At 41.4% G+C, this 16,677-nt stretch overlaps 4 protein-coding genes across 4 annotated transcripts in view; all 4 read right to left on the bottom strand.

Moving 5' to 3' along the window:
- LOC145449530 (protein SGT1 homolog) overlaps positions 1-5,814 on the bottom strand; it is a 63,261-nt gene extending 57,447 nt beyond the window's left edge. The window contains exon 1 of the mRNA XM_080327920.1: positions 5,809-5,814. The gene's annotated coding sequence lies outside the window, so the exon portion shown is untranslated. The remainder of the gene's footprint in view (positions 1-5,808) is intronic.
- The window catches only part of LOC145449520 (tRNA (cytosine(72)-C(5))-methyltransferase NSUN6-like), a 264,578-nt gene that overhangs the window by 149,560 nt on the left and 98,341 nt on the right, over positions 1-16,677 (bottom strand). The gene's annotated exons all lie outside the window — the stretch shown is intronic.
- LOC145449513 (ran GTPase-activating protein 1-like) lies at positions 1,987-9,853 on the bottom strand. The gene is made up of 7 exons (XM_080327901.1): positions 9,684-9,853; positions 8,542-8,820; positions 7,787-7,920; positions 7,517-7,727; positions 6,616-6,878; positions 5,016-5,299; positions 1,987-2,456 (listed from the first exon to the last, which is right to left on the bottom strand). The coding sequence occupies exons 1-7, from the start codon at positions 9,849-9,851 to the stop codon at positions 2,113-2,115; spliced, it is 1,683 nt and encodes a 560-aa protein (XP_080184027.1). The 5' UTR covers positions 9,852-9,853; the 3' UTR covers positions 1,987-2,112.
- LOC145449515 (uncharacterized) lies at positions 9,884-12,968 on the bottom strand. The gene has a single exon (XM_080327903.1). The coding sequence runs from the start codon at positions 12,758-12,760 to the stop codon at positions 11,129-11,131; it is 1,632 nt and encodes a 543-aa protein (XP_080184029.1). The 5' UTR covers positions 12,761-12,968; the 3' UTR covers positions 9,884-11,128.

Genomic DNA, 16,677 nt, shown 5'->3' with positions numbered 1-16,677 from the left:
TCGACCCGCAATACATGCAAGTGACATTATTATTGACCGAATACGTTCATAAACTTTTAGAAATTTTCGCAGTGGTTGGGATCTGAGTGCACTGCACACTGACTTTTCATGACGCAATTGTAATCGATTTTGGCGCGCAGTAATATAAGTATTGTTTTCGCCGTTACACATGGTTATTAACTACAAGTGACCCGCGCAATGGTTCGTGAATCTCATGTGGCCATTTGGCCGAAAAGGTTGGCCGCCCCTGGTATATATACACTATACAGTCGATGGGCAATGCTTTGCTAGTGTTACGTCATATTTACGGTCATTGTGTCGCACCTCATTTCAAAATCCGCTAGTGGGCGCTTAAGAGTGTCAGGAATTTGTTTCACAAAAATATGGTAACCCTACGTTAGCCTTACCAGCGTTTCAACTGCAAATATGACCACTCTGATAAAATACACTCAGATAATTAGCTATGCAACGTCTGGGGAGTCGGTGGATTCGTCCAATGCTAGAGGCTAGTGTGGTCTATGCGGCAACGTGCTATAAAAGATCGACTGACATTGCTGCTACTCGTCTGGTCGCGGTTGCATCAGACGACTGTAGCTTCGAAATTTGTCATGTGATGGTGTCCTTGCCGGTAAGTTCCGGAAACAGCGAATATTCGCACAGTATGGTAAAGTGTTATTTAAATTACACCTTATCTAGCAGATTTTTCGTGTTTAGCGATATTCCAATGTGCATGTCACGTGAGCAATTTTAACAATGCCTCGAAATATGGATTACTGGGCTTGACACCTAGCTAGAAACGATTTTTAAGATCAGGCAATATGTATAACTCCAGAATAAACTTTTCTTGTATCATTTTAAGCTTCTACACTTCGTTACGACAATTCTTCTTCGACAAATATGACAAATCGGTTGTACAACTGTACGCGGTGTCTTACAAAAAGCCTAGAGGTGGGCCGTGCTATAAGTCGGCAGTTACGGAAAATAAAAAGAATATCGGCCTGGTGTAAATGACCATAGTAGTCGACAAACACCATGAATACCCCAAAAACAAAACATATGGTGGAAGAAACTTGCATAATCAAGACCACAGAGGTAGTTCTGTGTGGGCCGTCGAGACCGACCTGAAGTGTCCGCCATACATTAGGCTTACCATATTTCGGAAATGAAAAAAGAGGACACTTTTTCAGAAATTTCAGACAAGCAAAACTGGAGAAGAATTCTCAAAAACAGGTAAATTTCACCCGCTTCATGATCGGTTGACTAAAAAAAAAAAAAAAAGGTCATCACTTCCGCTCAGAGCTCAAATACACGTTTTTCACTCCACATTGCCAGGTGGATGACTAAAAAAAAAAAAAAAAAAGGTCTTCTTTTCGCTCGTCACAGAGCTGAAATCACCACTTTTCCCTCCGATACCCGCCGGAGCTTCACTTCTGCGCTAATTTGCGGCATATCACTCGCAATTTCCTCTAAATCTGACCTAAATTTTCAAAGAAGAGGACAAAATCTCAAAAAAGAGGACAAAAGGGCGTCCTCCGAGGACACTTTCAAAAAAGTCAAAAAAGAGGACAAATCCTCTTAAAAGAGGACGTATGGTAAGCCTACCATACATCCAGTTTACTCCTGTCCTTTTGGACGCTAGCCTGTCTCGTGCTGAACTTGTGATGCTATCTTAATCCTTCGTGAATTACGATGCTATCTCGTTAATATTTCCTGTACGCCAAGCATTGCTGCTGATGTTTAACAGAAGTACCAGTTTTCAACTTTTTCGCCTTGATACCAAATCATCTGGAATTCTACATAAAGCAAATCCAGTGTCCCAGAATATCTAGTTAAGAGCTCTGGAGATCTTTGTATTGTCGGCTGTTACATTGGCTGACGGCTCAACGTAAGCGCCACTAATCCACTTAGTAAAAGGGTGCTGTGAATATTGTAGCAGAACCTGTGTGACGTGCAACGATTCCTATCTTTGATTTTCAATTGAATAAATGCAGCAGCCCGACCCAGATTTTTTACTTGCATACAAAATATTGGCAGTTTCAGACTCGTTACGTAAATTGCTAAGAAGACAGTGAGAAAATCGGAATCTCTTCGACGCAGTCACGAAAATTCGGGTCAGTACAAAAATTTCAGAATTTCCGATTGAACGTCGTAGGACTTGACCCAAATTTTAGACGATTTAGACACCATCGCCCTCACGACTTTCATAGTGCTGCGTGGAAAGTACGGCTGTCTCAGCGCGTGGTTGAGTACTTGTAGTAGAGGCCGCGGGTTCGCGACGGCTTGCACAGTCTTGTCTTCCGATTTAATGAGTCCGGTACGAACGAGCAGACGGTTGATCGCGACTATCGGTTTGTCCTCGCATAGTCTGAACGCCGCTCTCAGATAGGCGTCGGCGCATTCGCAAACGACGTTTTCTAATTTTTCCTTGTCTGGAACATTGCTGGTTACAAGCAGTCCTAGAAAGAATTATAATCAGTGTTTAACGTTGGAGCTTTAGTTGCCAAGTGCCAATTGGGCTATACATAACAATTTTCATAAAAAATGGAGGAAAGTTGCTAGAAAGTTAAGTACAATTAATGAACGTATGCATGCATGATGCATGCTTCATTTCCTTAGTTGGTCAGTAGTGAAGTCCTACTTTTTTCTACTTATCAGACTTGTTTTTAGACTACTTGTACTTTTATTCAATCGTTTTCAAGGTGATACTAACTAAATTTCACACTTGGTATTTTGAAAGTTCTAAATTCTTTGAAAATCCCCAATAGCTACCTTTCGCACGGCCGAATCCACTCTGAAAATCAAATTTTGCATGCAGCGGTTTGTGACAATCCTTCGGCTTGACCATAACTTTACATCAATTTTGTTTCCATAAGCATCTGTGACCTTATAAATTTTAGTTGCTTTGATATGGCTAATCTTGAAGAAAATAATTAAAAATAGCAGGGATGCATAATTTTGAAACTAAATAAAAAAGACGATTTCCGCTATTCGACTTGAATCAGGAAAATCGACAGTCAATTCCAATTTGAAAACTAGAATCGCAGTATCAAGAACTAGTGTTAATCCAAGCGATACCTCTAAAACCAAGGTATTTTGTCAGAATTCAACACATAGTTGCATAGTATATCCATTAGGGTTGTCCAAAATTTGGAAAATCTTACAAATCCTCCGTTGTAATGTCTTATTCTATAGATTATTGATAAAAAACGACACTGAGCCAGAAAGAAGCTCACAGGAAGGCCGTTAAGATTTCGTGCAAAGCGTTTGAAAGTAGCTGCCGAAGAATGGGCGTGCCACCGACCATAGAACGACGAGAAGACTAGCAATCACGAAACCACGGCTCTTGATTGGCTAATCGGCTATGCTTCAATGACCACGACAGCAGCAGCTTGCTGTGTAGGTGATGAAGGAGTCTGCTACCGGCGGCGATTCTGAAAGCGCATTGTATGTAGGTTGACAGATAATGATTTAGGATTGATTCAGGGTATGTTGAGGTGCGAAATACATGATGAACAAACAACAGCTGCTTCACAGAAACGTCTAAAGCATGACCACTTTATTGTGAAGGGAACTGCCGTAACCTACATGCCTTGTTTTCAACGAGAGAAAGCATAGGCGCTTATGCAAGTAGCGACGGATTCCTAGTTTCAGAAAGAATTTATCATTATTGAATACAAAGATAAAGCTTAACAATGACACTATAACTTGTGTGATCTTATTGGGCTCAGGTTGTAGTGCATAGTTTAAGTTTTGAAAGCTCTAAGGATCTGAATCAGCGGGTTATGCTTGGCACTTGTCAGATGCTTGCATCAAAACGTATTCACTTGCAAGTGTTGTCAAAGTCCTTAATGATGACGCAGAAAAGAGGTGTAAAGTTAAGCACATACTATGCTGGACATGATATGTCAAAGTCCTATCGCGCAGAAAAGGGGTGTAAAAGTAGGCACAGACAATGCTGCATAGTGCATAGCATCCAGCATAGTTTGTACATCATATCAAGCATAGTCTGTGCTTGCATGTAAACATCGTTTCTGCGGCATCATTAGGGACTTTGAAAACACTTACAAGTGAATTCAATTTGCTGTAAACATCTGACAAGTGCCAAGCCTAAGCGACGTTTGATTCAGCCGATCCCTAGAGCATTCAAAACTTCAATTATGTACTACAACCTGAGCCCAATAAGATCACACAAATTGTAGTGTCATTGTTAAGCTTTATCTTTGTATTCAATAATGATATAGCCGTTCTGAAACTAGGAATCCGTCGCTATTAGCATAAGCGCCTATGCTTCCCCTCGTTGAAAACAAGGCATATAGGCTACGGCAGTTACCTTCACAATAAAGCGGTGACGTTTTTGTGAAGCAGCTGTTGCTGTTCATCATGTATTTCGTACCTCAACATACCCTGAATCAATCCTAAATCATTATATGTCAGCCTACATACAATGCGCTTTCAGAATCGCCGCCGGTAGCAGACTCCTTGATCACCTACACAGCAAGCTGCTGCTGTCGTAGTCATTGAAGCATAGCCGATTAGCCAATCAAGAGCCTTGGCTTCGTGATTGCTAGTCTTATCGCCGTTCTATGGTCGGTGGCACGCCCATTCTTCGGCAGCTACTTTCAAACGCTTTGCACGAAATCTTAACGGTCTTCCTGTGAGCTTCTTTCAGGCTCAGTGTCGTTTTTTATCAATAATCTATAAAATAAAACATTACAACGGAGGATTCGTAAGATTTTCCAAATTATGGACAACCCTAATATCCATACTGAAATGAAACCGAATATTTTCGGCTGACACTCGTCAGCGGTGATCGTCAGCAATTAGTAGAGAATCGGAAAGAACATTGTATATTGATACGCTTGTTGATATACAATGTTCTTTATAATTCTCTACTGGTTGCCGACGATGACCCCTGACGAGTGTCAGCCGAAAATTTCCGGGTTCATTTCAATATGAATATCTACACTCACAATAACATGATAGCGACCAATTTCCAGCAATTTACAAACTCGCACCTGATAACTTGGCACAATCATCCACCAGCCCATTCGGATCGTTTCCCACCCTCAAAACAGCCTGCTGAATCAGCTCGTGTCTCCTCGTCATTTCCAGCGCCAGCAGCGATCCAGCAGACACTTTTTCAGGGATATCTTCGGCGGATATGTTTGTGTCGACGGTTTCGTTTACGTAGAAGCCGTTTGTCACCTCTTCGTCTTCCTGTTCCTCATCGCTTTCGTCCTCCTCGTCACCGTCTGAGTCTCCTTCGTCGTCAGACAGTGATCCCAATGCCTCCGAAAGACTAGAGAGAATACGCTATTGAATTTTCTAATACAAGGTCAGAAAGCAGACACAACATCGCGTTGCTACCCTCTGCGATATACATACTCTGCTTTCGCAAGCAGAAACTACGATACGTCTTAAGATATCTGCATGGTATATCGCATAGTTGATGAAATGAAAGTAAGCACTGGTCAACGAACTGTAGCAGTTGATAAACATAATATATATCAGTAAAAATTTCTGTTACGTAGGATTACTCAACCTGTTTGGAGACTTTCTCTTGGCCCTATACATGTATCCAAACGTCAGTCGTTGTCGTCATTCACTGTGTCGTAAGGTTATAGTGTAGTCACCTAACCCCAACCCATAATCCACAGAAACCTGTTCATAAGGCACCTCTTAAGCCCGGGACGGGAAACATACGGCCCACGACGTGATCTCGAGCGGCCCGCAGAGAGTCTACGATCGTACATGATAATGTGGCCCTTGGCCACAGTCTGACGCAATCCCCCACTACTTGATTCTTACGATTAATACAACTGTACTTATGTAATCAACTGTAATGAATTGATCTCTTGGTAAATTTGGAAAAATCCTAAGCCATCGTTCGTGTATACATTATACTAGGGGGGGCGCAACATACACCCCACGACCAATGTTTGCCGCGATTCTCCACTACTCGCTCACTACGTCAAACCGTAGTGACTGTGGGTTATTCATTAGTTCTTTGTTTTCGTTGTGGAACATGCAGTCATAGTTCAAAGAACCTGGTCACAACTTCGATCGACCACATATGTCTCACTGACTTCATCAGCTATTGAAATACATTACATTAATAAATTCATTGAATACTGTTTTGGTTTCTATGCTTCATATTTCAAATTTACATTAATTAAGATTACGGTAATCTTTGTATAGGTGGATGAATAAGCGTTCAATGTATTGATTCAGGAATCCGGCCCGTCAAGCACTTCATTTCCCCATATCCGGCCCCCTGACTGGAGAAGTTGCCCACCCCTGTCTTAGCCAAACATCGAGCTGATAAACAAACCCACCAATGCCTGTAGAGATGGAGTTATATGTGCTGGCATTCGCTGACACTTGCCACCGATAGGTCCGAATTATTAATACGGGTAATTTCAACGAAACAGTCCTAAATATGCCATATTGCTAAGTTTCTATATGTGAGCAGTATTGAATACTACTTTAGTGATTCCATGTATCAATAGTTATTCAATCCGTTCCAAGAATAATAGGAAAATTAGAATGTGACAAGTTTCACTACACTGCAACAACATGCTTTGTTGCATAAAGATAACAATACTAACACCATACTTAGATTCTTTCATCATGTCGATAATTTCTTCAACCCCGTCCGCCCCAAACTCATTGCCGTTGAGATCCACCAACGCCAATCTTTCTTTCCCCGCTACGCCCTCGCACACGCGGATCCCCCCATCAAGCTTGATCTCGCAATTTGACAGCAGCAACTGCTCCAGGTTTGGGTTGCTCGATTTCAAGGCGTCTCCGATGTGGATGGCCCCGTCCGTTCGTACCAGGCAATCCCCAAAGTTTATGATTTCGAGATTGTTGACGGACTAAAGCAGAGGTGGTCAAAATAGTCAATATCGCTACTTAAGAAGTATAAAATGGACGGTTTGAAAAGTACTCAGAGTAGTTTTATAAAGAAGATTTGCTTGAAGAGTCGAATACTTTTAGCAGAAAAAACAGAGGTGGCATCACAACACAAAATGGCTAATGACACCGTAAACATAGAGCAATTTTCAGGAATATATTTCGCTACCATCATGCATGTGCTATTGATATGACAATTTCGATCACAAAACTAAGTAGAAGTAGAAAAAGCCAGAAACTATAACCACTCAAGTAAGTACCGTACTGTGCGTTGGCAAAATCTATTCGAGTATTTTGAAATAGTACAAGTACTTCATTACTGATCAACTCTGAACTAAAATGAGGAATGCAATCACCATAAATGTAACTAGTAATGTCATATCAGAACCAGTTTGTTTCAAAAAATTACTTCCAAATTCAACAATAGCCCGAACTTCAACCGAACAACAATGCGAATATTTACAAAGACCATCATATGTCAATGCATTAAAATCGAACATACAATAGCGGTCATGTTGACACTACATTCCCTGATAATAGACGCAGACATTATAAAGCAACTGGGCAAATCGAAATAGAATTAAATCATAGTTCCACAGACCTTAATCGCTTCCGCCATCGATATGCTACCTTTCTCGGTGAAGGTATTATCGTTGAGATTGAGATGTCGTAAATTAGGACAGTTCTTCACTGCCTCGGCGAGCGCGGTCACACCCCCGTGGTTGATTCCGTTTTGGGGGATATGAATTTCTTCCAACGTGCCGATAGTCTTGAAGGCCTCCGCCAAAGCAATAGCACCAGGATCCTCCAGTCTGGGATTACCAATTACTTGAATGCATGAAGCAACAGAGGAATATTCCTGATTACCGACCTGTTTCTGCCTGCAATAAACACTCTGAGTGCCAACGGCTTCCCGGCTGCTGTGCTTCTCTTGTGACATTCGATCAAAGCTTTCGACAAAGTCACTCCGCCAACTCCCATACCGTTGTTGTTGAATTTCAGGACCTGGTAGGAATAAAATATCATATCAAGCAGACGAATCAAAGCGAAATGCTGGTAATCTTTGCTCTAATTTCAATTCAATTTGTCAAATGCTTCCATGCTCCAATTTTAAATGTAATTCAATTTTGGCTTTCCGAAAAACGCTACGAGAGAACTGTATAGGCTGAACAAGCCAACACGCTGTAAAGACATTTGCCTGATTTGATATTATACTGAACTTGATTCAATTTTCAAGTTTTAGTGCATCCAGCAACTCCAATCCTAATTCAATTTGTGAAATTTTCTATGCTCCAGTTATATTTCTAATCTAATTTCTCGTTTTTTCTGAAAATACTACCCTGGGAGAGCTGTATAGTGTGAAACGAGCCTAGCTTGCTGTACAGACATTTGCTTTTCTCATGCTTATGAGAATTAACTTTTATCTGATACGAACTCGACTTGATTCAATTTCAATTCTAATTCGAATCTGCAGTAATATAGACAAGCTGAAAATTTCCTAGTTGCCCAGTGTACAGCTCCGATATATCAAGACAATGATTACTTCCCCAAATATGACCGGTGCGTGGGCTGAGCACTGAGCACGCACACAATGATCACGATCGATAGACGTTGTAAACATTTTACCTCAAGCGAAAAACATGCTTCGTCCATAAGTAAATTCTGAATGGACTCGATGCCGATTGGTCCGAACGCGTTGTCGCTTAAATCTATCTCTACTAGATGCGCCTTGGCTTTGATTATGGCATCGCCGAAGGCGATGAGGGATGGCGGAATTTCTTTACGAAGCCGCCCCGTGAACATGTCCGCCCATAAACATCGTTCTAATTCCGGCCGATACTCCAATACTTTTGCAATCTCCTTCGCGGCGTCTGTTCCCAAGGTGTTGCCGCTCAGCTCCAAGACCTGACAAAACACAGCTTGCAACTACAAGCGCCAGACATAGATATGCTGCTTTGATGATGTCACAAAGGAATGATGGCATAATTGAGAAATACGTTATGTACATACCAAATATCTCATAACGTTCAATATCACCAATTACTAAGTGGCTTGTATATGGTGATAAAATCACGGTACTATCGAGCAGATGCGCGCCCAGCGGAGAAAAAATGGGACTGAAATCTTTTCAAATTTACCAAGTAGCATCCATTTATTACAGTCAAGGACACGCATATAATGCCTATATATGCGATACATGAATCTGACAAGCTTCTTTGTGCCGGTGAACTTAATGGTGGTGTAAGCTCTACTATATTATAACAACTCGAAGAGTAGGCTAACTAAGATGTAATTTCATCTGCACATCACAATGCCAGTGAGATGTGGTGTCACTGATGTGAGTGAGTGAGCATGACACATGTCTACCGCAGGCTACCTAGCATATCTGTGTTTGGTGTCGACGCTTGCAAGTTGTAACTATTGCAAGCGATTACAAATATCAGTGTTGGGATTGAAGCATTTTGTCAGCCAGTTCTATCATCAAGTTATATCATTCAGCTGATTTTGTCACAAAAAGTCATTGACCGTAACCAATATTGCTAGCCGGTTTACCGTTCTCGTAAAATTTGTGAGGTTCTATAGAACCAGTTCGAATCGGCTGAATCCGACCACTGCCATTATGCAGCAATATGTATTTTGAAGTTGCTTCAATTCAATATTAATCCAGGTGGAGCGTAAAATTAAAGATGTTAGTTGTTCAATGAATTAGACTAATACAGTGATTAGGAAAGGACAAAAAACAATACTGAAATGTAAGTGAGGGTTACCTGTAAATCAGACGCACTCTGAATGGCTTTGACAATGACGTCTGCATCTTCGGCCTTGTCCAGTTTCAAGGCTTGGCCTTTAAAACTGACCACATTGTGCTGTGCTACTTCAGTACGTTGCAACAAACTTGACAATGCCCCTATTCCGTCATCTGATTGAGCAGTCATCTCAATATCAATAAAAAAGCTTGCTCAGTTGATTCTAAAAATAGAACAGGAAGAATCTCAAAAGATGTTACCAGGCAAGAGAAAGTGGACAGAAATTTCAACAAACATACATTTCACTAGATATGTATCTGAAACAGTAATTTTCAAAAGGACACCCCAAACAAGTTGAATCGGACTTGGGTCACGAATTAGAACAACTAATAAAAAAATGAACAACTGCGTTTTTCAATGGCCTTGATTAAATATCCAACCCAAATTTGCAGCAAACACATAAAATTTGATGACATGAGGTAGACATTTCTTTGAAGGATATTGAGACAAAATTATGCCGCAACAGACGCAGATTGTTTATGCATTTTGGTCTTACTGATATTTGTGCAGCAACAATAGTCAATAACTGACAAACCAGTCATACCTTGGAGATGGAGTTGAATATTGGGTTGAAACAACAGAAATAACAAGAACTAAAGATGGAAAATACTTGAAACAAAGCAGTGCTGCTGAAGCAGCAATTACCATCAGTCTATCAATACCATAACATCAAAATGGTCTTAAAACACTGTACAATGAGGATTCTCAACCTGTGGGCTGTGAAAAAGGTGTACTCCACTATAACAGAGGAAATGGATTAAATTTGATCTCTAGTTTACTTTCCTTGTAATACCTTTAGATTTATCAATCCAATACGGTATCAATGTTTCAAAATTTGCCCTGCCAAAAGAAGGAATCATAATGAAAGTTATCAAGCTTGGCATATCTACATCAAAAAGGAGTGTGCAAGCTACAATGTTTTTCAAGTTCAACAGTCCAGACTAACGAGTCAATGAAACCAGGAAAGCCGACAGTTGAAAAAACAGGGGGCGCATTCATGTTTCAAAATTTTCAAAGTAGGCCACAGACTATAAAATGTCGGGAACCCCTGCTGCGTAAAATGAATGTCCAGTGGCAGACACGCCATGACATGAACAGCCATAAAACTGTGGACTCGAAAGCACTAAAATCAATCGATATTTAAACATGATAGATTCCACGGCTTTAGCAGAATTGTCAGGAATGAGTAGGCCTAATTACCAGAGATCAGCGGAGTCAATATTTGCAAATCAATATCCATAACTTGGTATCAAGTGCTAAGTCCAAGTAGAAATCCGGATATTGGCTCAAATTTTTCGCAATTGACAACAATTAGAAATTCCATGTCCAGTCCAGTGTCAAAATAATCATTAATCGAAATCTGTTTCAGAATCAGCAAATCCATGCTCATCTCTAGTAATTACATCCTAATATGCATTGTAGTTATGCTCATAATGATGGTAGTCCACAGAATCATCACTAGAGTTTGTTGCGTCGCTGTTGCTCAAATCGTCCTCATCACTGCTAATTAGTATTGGCGTACGCTGGACTACTCTGGAAGGAGGCTGTGACACGATTCTTCTAAATCTACCCAAAAATCCCCCGCCTCTGTTTGTGCCGCGTGGCCTGCCCCTTGGCCTGCCTCTAGGCCTACCTCGTCCGCGAGACACCACAGCGTTGTGTAAGTTCCCACGTCGGGTTTGATTTGCGGAAACCGATTTTTGTCGCTCTTCCATCAATTTTTTGCGTTCCAAGATCAGCGCTTCCCGGCATTTACGTCTGTCCTGTGACAAGTTCTCCAGCGCTTTGTCAATATAATTGTCAAGAACGAGAGATCGGGTCGTGTTTTCTATGGGTTTACGACACACTGGGCATAAGTCTCGTATCCCGCGCCATTGCGCTATGCAGTATTCGCAGAATGTGTGGGCGCAATTCAACGTGGTTGACATTATGAAGAGTTCGGAGCATATGGAGCATTGCAGTTCGTTCTCCATTGTGTTGATGACGACCGATTCTATCGACGTGCTCGCTTTCTCGATGTCGGCTTTGCAATCCTCGACCGCGATATCTTTTTCGAGCATCAGCCTCATCTCGAACTCCTCTTCCTTCTGCTCTATCTTGCTCTTGTAGTCTTGCTCGATTTTTTCGGCAATTTTTTTTTGCTCTTCTTCCATTTTTTTGTTTCGTTTCTCAATCTCCTCGTTAAGGGCGAGTTTTTTCTGTTCGAGTTCGAGCTTCAAACGTTTGTTTTCTTCTTCCATATCGAACAATTTGGCGGAATTTGACGGACTTTTGATCGGATTCGTAAATTTGACTGGCACGGTACCAATACAATTTGACTTGTCAACAGACGGTAGAACTTTCTGACCTGACGTCGAATTGTCCGTGTTTTCAGTTTTTGGCTCACCGCATTGTGTCAATTGGTCGATAGCGTTACTTTTTACGTCACAATTCATAATTTTACTCTCTATTTTCACAATGTTTTGTTTGTTTCCATTATTATTATCAACAACATCCAGCGTAGGCATTAGTTTGAGTCGTTTTATATCCTCAGGTTTCAAACTGTTTTCATCTTTAGCGACATTATTCACAGCCGGTGCTTCTATTTTATGTGATAACTTTCGCTTTGTTGAAATACGGCACAAGTCCGATAAATGACGGCACGGTCCGATAACTTGCTTATCAAGCGACACAGGATCTGAACTCTTCACAAAGTATACAAATCGATCGTTCAGTTTCATGGTCTTGAGCACCTCTTTCTGCTCGGGTCTACCGAATTCAACTTCATCTCCCTCCGTTAAAGTAACCCATCTCTCTGTGACTATCCTCGTTCCGTTCACATGAACTCCGGATAATGAATTCTCATCCTTTACAGAATATTCATCGTTTGATCTTTTAAGTGAAGCGTGGGTTCTGGATACGTGCGGCGACAACATTCGGAAGTCTGAATTCAAGGAACGACCGATGGACAGTTCACCATCGAATGGGAACCTCACGCATTGCCCTTCGTCTGTTGAAGAACTACCTCCACATGTTTGCCGACATAAATACAATTCCATGTTTGCACTTTGCAGCTATCTATCAGTACACCCCCCTACAGAATTCTATATACAGTCCCGCAACGCGCACCGGCGACGCGTTCGCGCGTATTTATTTCGATGGTCGCCGTCACTGATCACTGGCTCAGCACGGATTTCGATTTCCTGATTTGAATCGGATTCGGATTTACCAGTTCTGGTTCTGATTCGTTTTATTGGTATTTATATCGGTTCATCATCATCATTGGTTTATTAGCAATTTTATCAGTTCAATACACCACAAAAATGCGATACAATGAAAAGACAGGAAGATGTCGAAGCGACAAAGAGTAGTCTATGGAATCTGACACCCACCTTGGCCTAGGCGATGTAAAGAGGAGGCATGCACACTGAAAGCATGCACTACAAGATTGCGATCAGATAAGAAGGCACGATAGCGTCAATGCGATTTGGATCAATCTTTCAATCAATCAATCAATCAGTTTTATTAATATTTTCATCATCTCATAACACCACAAAACTGCGATACAATCAATAATCGTTGAGTTATATTTTCATCTGAACAACACACACAATGTGCAATGCGATAAGACACAATGCGGTGTAATGAACAGATAGGAGGATGCCGGACGACGCGCAGTTGCGGTCTTTTAGACTGACACCTCGGTCAAGAACATTAGAGCATAGGCATGCACTGTATATTGAATTTAATAAGGGGGGATAGCGTAGTGGTGACGATAAGCGCCGGCCGTCCGGTTGGATTCCGCGACGGAGATTATTCTGAGATCCTTTTCCCTCGTGTCGCTGTGCTTGCTGCGACAAAAAACGCGCAGTAAAAGAGCCGATGAAAGAGCGTAGGCTACTTACAAGGATTGGAAAGAGCAACAAAAATCCGCGGAATAGAGACTAACATCGAAGAAAGAACTGCGACATCGGGCACTAGGACGAGGTGGATGCAAGTTCAAGAGACCACAACTGCAACCGCAACTGCTGAGTCGTCCGGCATCCTCCTATCAGTGCGGCTACATCGCATTGTGTATTTGTGTCTTATCGCATTGCACATATTGTTGTGTCTTGTTCAGATAATAATATTAATATATTATCTGACGGTTCATATTTTCATCCGGTCAAAACGAACACAATGCGATATATCAGACGAAATATGCGATGTAATGATCTTTTCAAATCTCTTTTCTTTGGACAGCGCTTCCTTGCTCATTCGTTCAATTCATCATCATTGGTTTATTAGCAATTTTATCAGTTCAATACACCACAAAATGCGATACAATGAAAAGACAGGAAGATGTCGAAGCGACAAGGAGTAGTCTATGGAATCTGACACCCACCTTGGCCTAGGCGATGTAAAGAGGAGGCATGCACACTGAATGAAAGTAAAGAAGATAGTATAGAAGAAGAATGCGACAAGAAATAGGGCGGCATGTCATGGGAAGCGAGATCGATAGGTCAGTCGTGGTCCGGTAATCTTGAGGATGGACTGTATTTATTTAGTAGTAATTGCTTGTATTTCGACTTGAATGTGGACATGCTCGTCGACTGCCGGATGGCCGGCGGGATACTGTTCCACACATCAGGTCCGGCATATTTGATGGAGCGATGATCTTTTCGGTCGATCATATGATATTTGGACGAGGTGGACGCGCGTGTGTTGTACTTGTGCGCTTTTGATTCAGAGGTGAAGAAGTCATTGAAATATTCGGGGCAACGACCGCAGTGAAACTGATACATAAACTTGGCGATTTCTAGTTTCCGCAATTCGGTGTTTCCTTCCTTCACTGGGTCTTTTAGCACGGTACGTAAGAGCGAGCGACACAGCAAGCTGACCCTTAAGATAAATCTCCGAGTAAGTAACAGAAGACAATATTAGGACAATAAGCGATGAAACCGTGTCTGTTGGTAAAGTCGATGTCAGATCGTCCTGTAATCTCTAGCGCAGAATATTCTACCCGACTATATTCGTTCTGCCCGTATTTTTACTTGACTAGAACGAGGGCAGGACATGCTCGACGACTGTAGGATTGATAGTAAGTTACTGTAGCCTACCCTAATGAAAGTCGATCACTACTAGGGTTACCATAGCCTGCGTCCTCTTTTAAGAGGATTAGTCCTCTTTTTCGAAAGTGTCCTTGGAGGACGCCCAATTGTCCTCTTTTTGAGATTTTTTCCACTTTTTTGAGAATTTTGGTCAAAATACATGGCAAACTCGACTTATAGATAGGGGACACCGGGGACAATTGTAACACTTTTCGTATTTTCCAGCATTACGTGTTCTTCTCGTGAAAATTTCACTTCCAAAGTTTTATATAAAGAAGCCAACAACTCGATAGTTGATATGAAAACTAAATTGGAACTCAATCAACAATCAATCATGGAAATTTTGGGTCGCAAAAATCGCTGCTCAAATGTTACAATCGCCCCGTACCCAGTGGCAATTGTACCACCCTTGCGGGGCAATTGTAACAGTGTTATTTATAACTAAACACAAACTTAATGAACAACGAAAACGGAAGCACAAATTGTAATATTGCATGAAACTAAAGGAAGATACGGTTGAACGCTTCCAAGCTACGCCCCACCGCATTTATGGCATCTGAATGCAATATCACCCTTCGTGTCTTGTTCAAGCTTAAAGTGTACAAGAGACACATTCATTCCATCATCTCCCTACACATATTCGGCCTCTTCTACCAAGGTTCTGTTGTTCAGCGGGCATAATGGGTTGGTCATTCGGTCACCTGCGAAGGTGCGAAACCGACCTGGCTAACATATCTTGGTTGAATGGGCCGATGATAGTCTAGTAAAACGAGGACGCAACATTGTGTGGCGTCAAAGCTATAATGACATTTATCTGTGCTGTAGAAAATTAACATAAATTGTTCACATCAAATATCAAAATGTAAGTAGGCCATGATCAAAGTCAGAGGACGAGAATTAAGACATGACTATTGAAGTTCGACACACCAAAAGTCGATCAACATGAGAAAGGGTGGTTGAATCACGAAAATAACCGAACCGTCAGATTCACATCACCACTATTATATGGCCTTTTCGACAGATGATCATGTTAGAATTGGTATCGCAAGGCAGTATCTGTTCTGGTGAACTTCTGGCTGTTGCAAGATTATTCTGCAGTAGATGAATGGTAATACCAACATATGAACAAAGACATTCAGAATTGATAACATATTGTAACGGGGCAAAAGTAACAGAGTGTTACGATTGCCCCTGACACGCTCGACCATGATTAGTGTCTCAGTATGGTACCTTCCCGGCGACGCAAGTCCTATTCTTTCCATCACCACTGTAGACTATAGTAACATTGTTCCAGCTACACTGTCGCTATACAATGGGTTGTGTCCTGGTGAGTAGAAGTATAGCTAACCAAAGTATTATAGGGTTAGCTGGCTGACTACTTAACCTGGAGTCCTGTACTGTTTCCTGGTGAGATCTTCTTAAGACGCAGATAGACGCAAGACATACGAATATATTTCAGACGTTGTTACAAGTAGGTTTAGCAAATGAGTCTCATCTCGAGTCAACTAAACATGCGCTTATATAGACTCGTGATCATTGCAATCGGAAGTCTTATTCGTTTCCTAATATGGCGTGAAATACACAATGTTGGATATTATCATATAATCCCGCAACAGGTGTATCACATCTGTCTCATAGCTGTATCAGCGGTATAAATTGCAACACTCTGCCAGTTTGACAGCGGTTGCCTCTGATCGAATGAAAGCCAGATCGAATGATATCTGCTTGTGGTTTTTAGGTTCATGAAGGTTTGGAGGTTGTCAGTCACCAGCTCTTACACGAGCTTATAACACTCGACATAATTCCAATAAGAAGTCAACGTCATATGCTAATATGGGTTTGAAATACAATGTTGTCATAAACCCTATACACCGCGGCAACACATA

Source organism: Botryllus schlosseri, chromosome 11, assembly GCF_051294905.1.
Source record: "Botryllus schlosseri isolate E-star chromosome 11, Bs_hap1, whole genome shotgun sequence".
NCBI lineage: Eukaryota > Metazoa > Chordata > Ascidiacea > Stolidobranchia > Styelidae > Botryllus > Botryllus schlosseri.
This window is presented reverse-complemented; position numbering and strand designations above follow the sequence as displayed.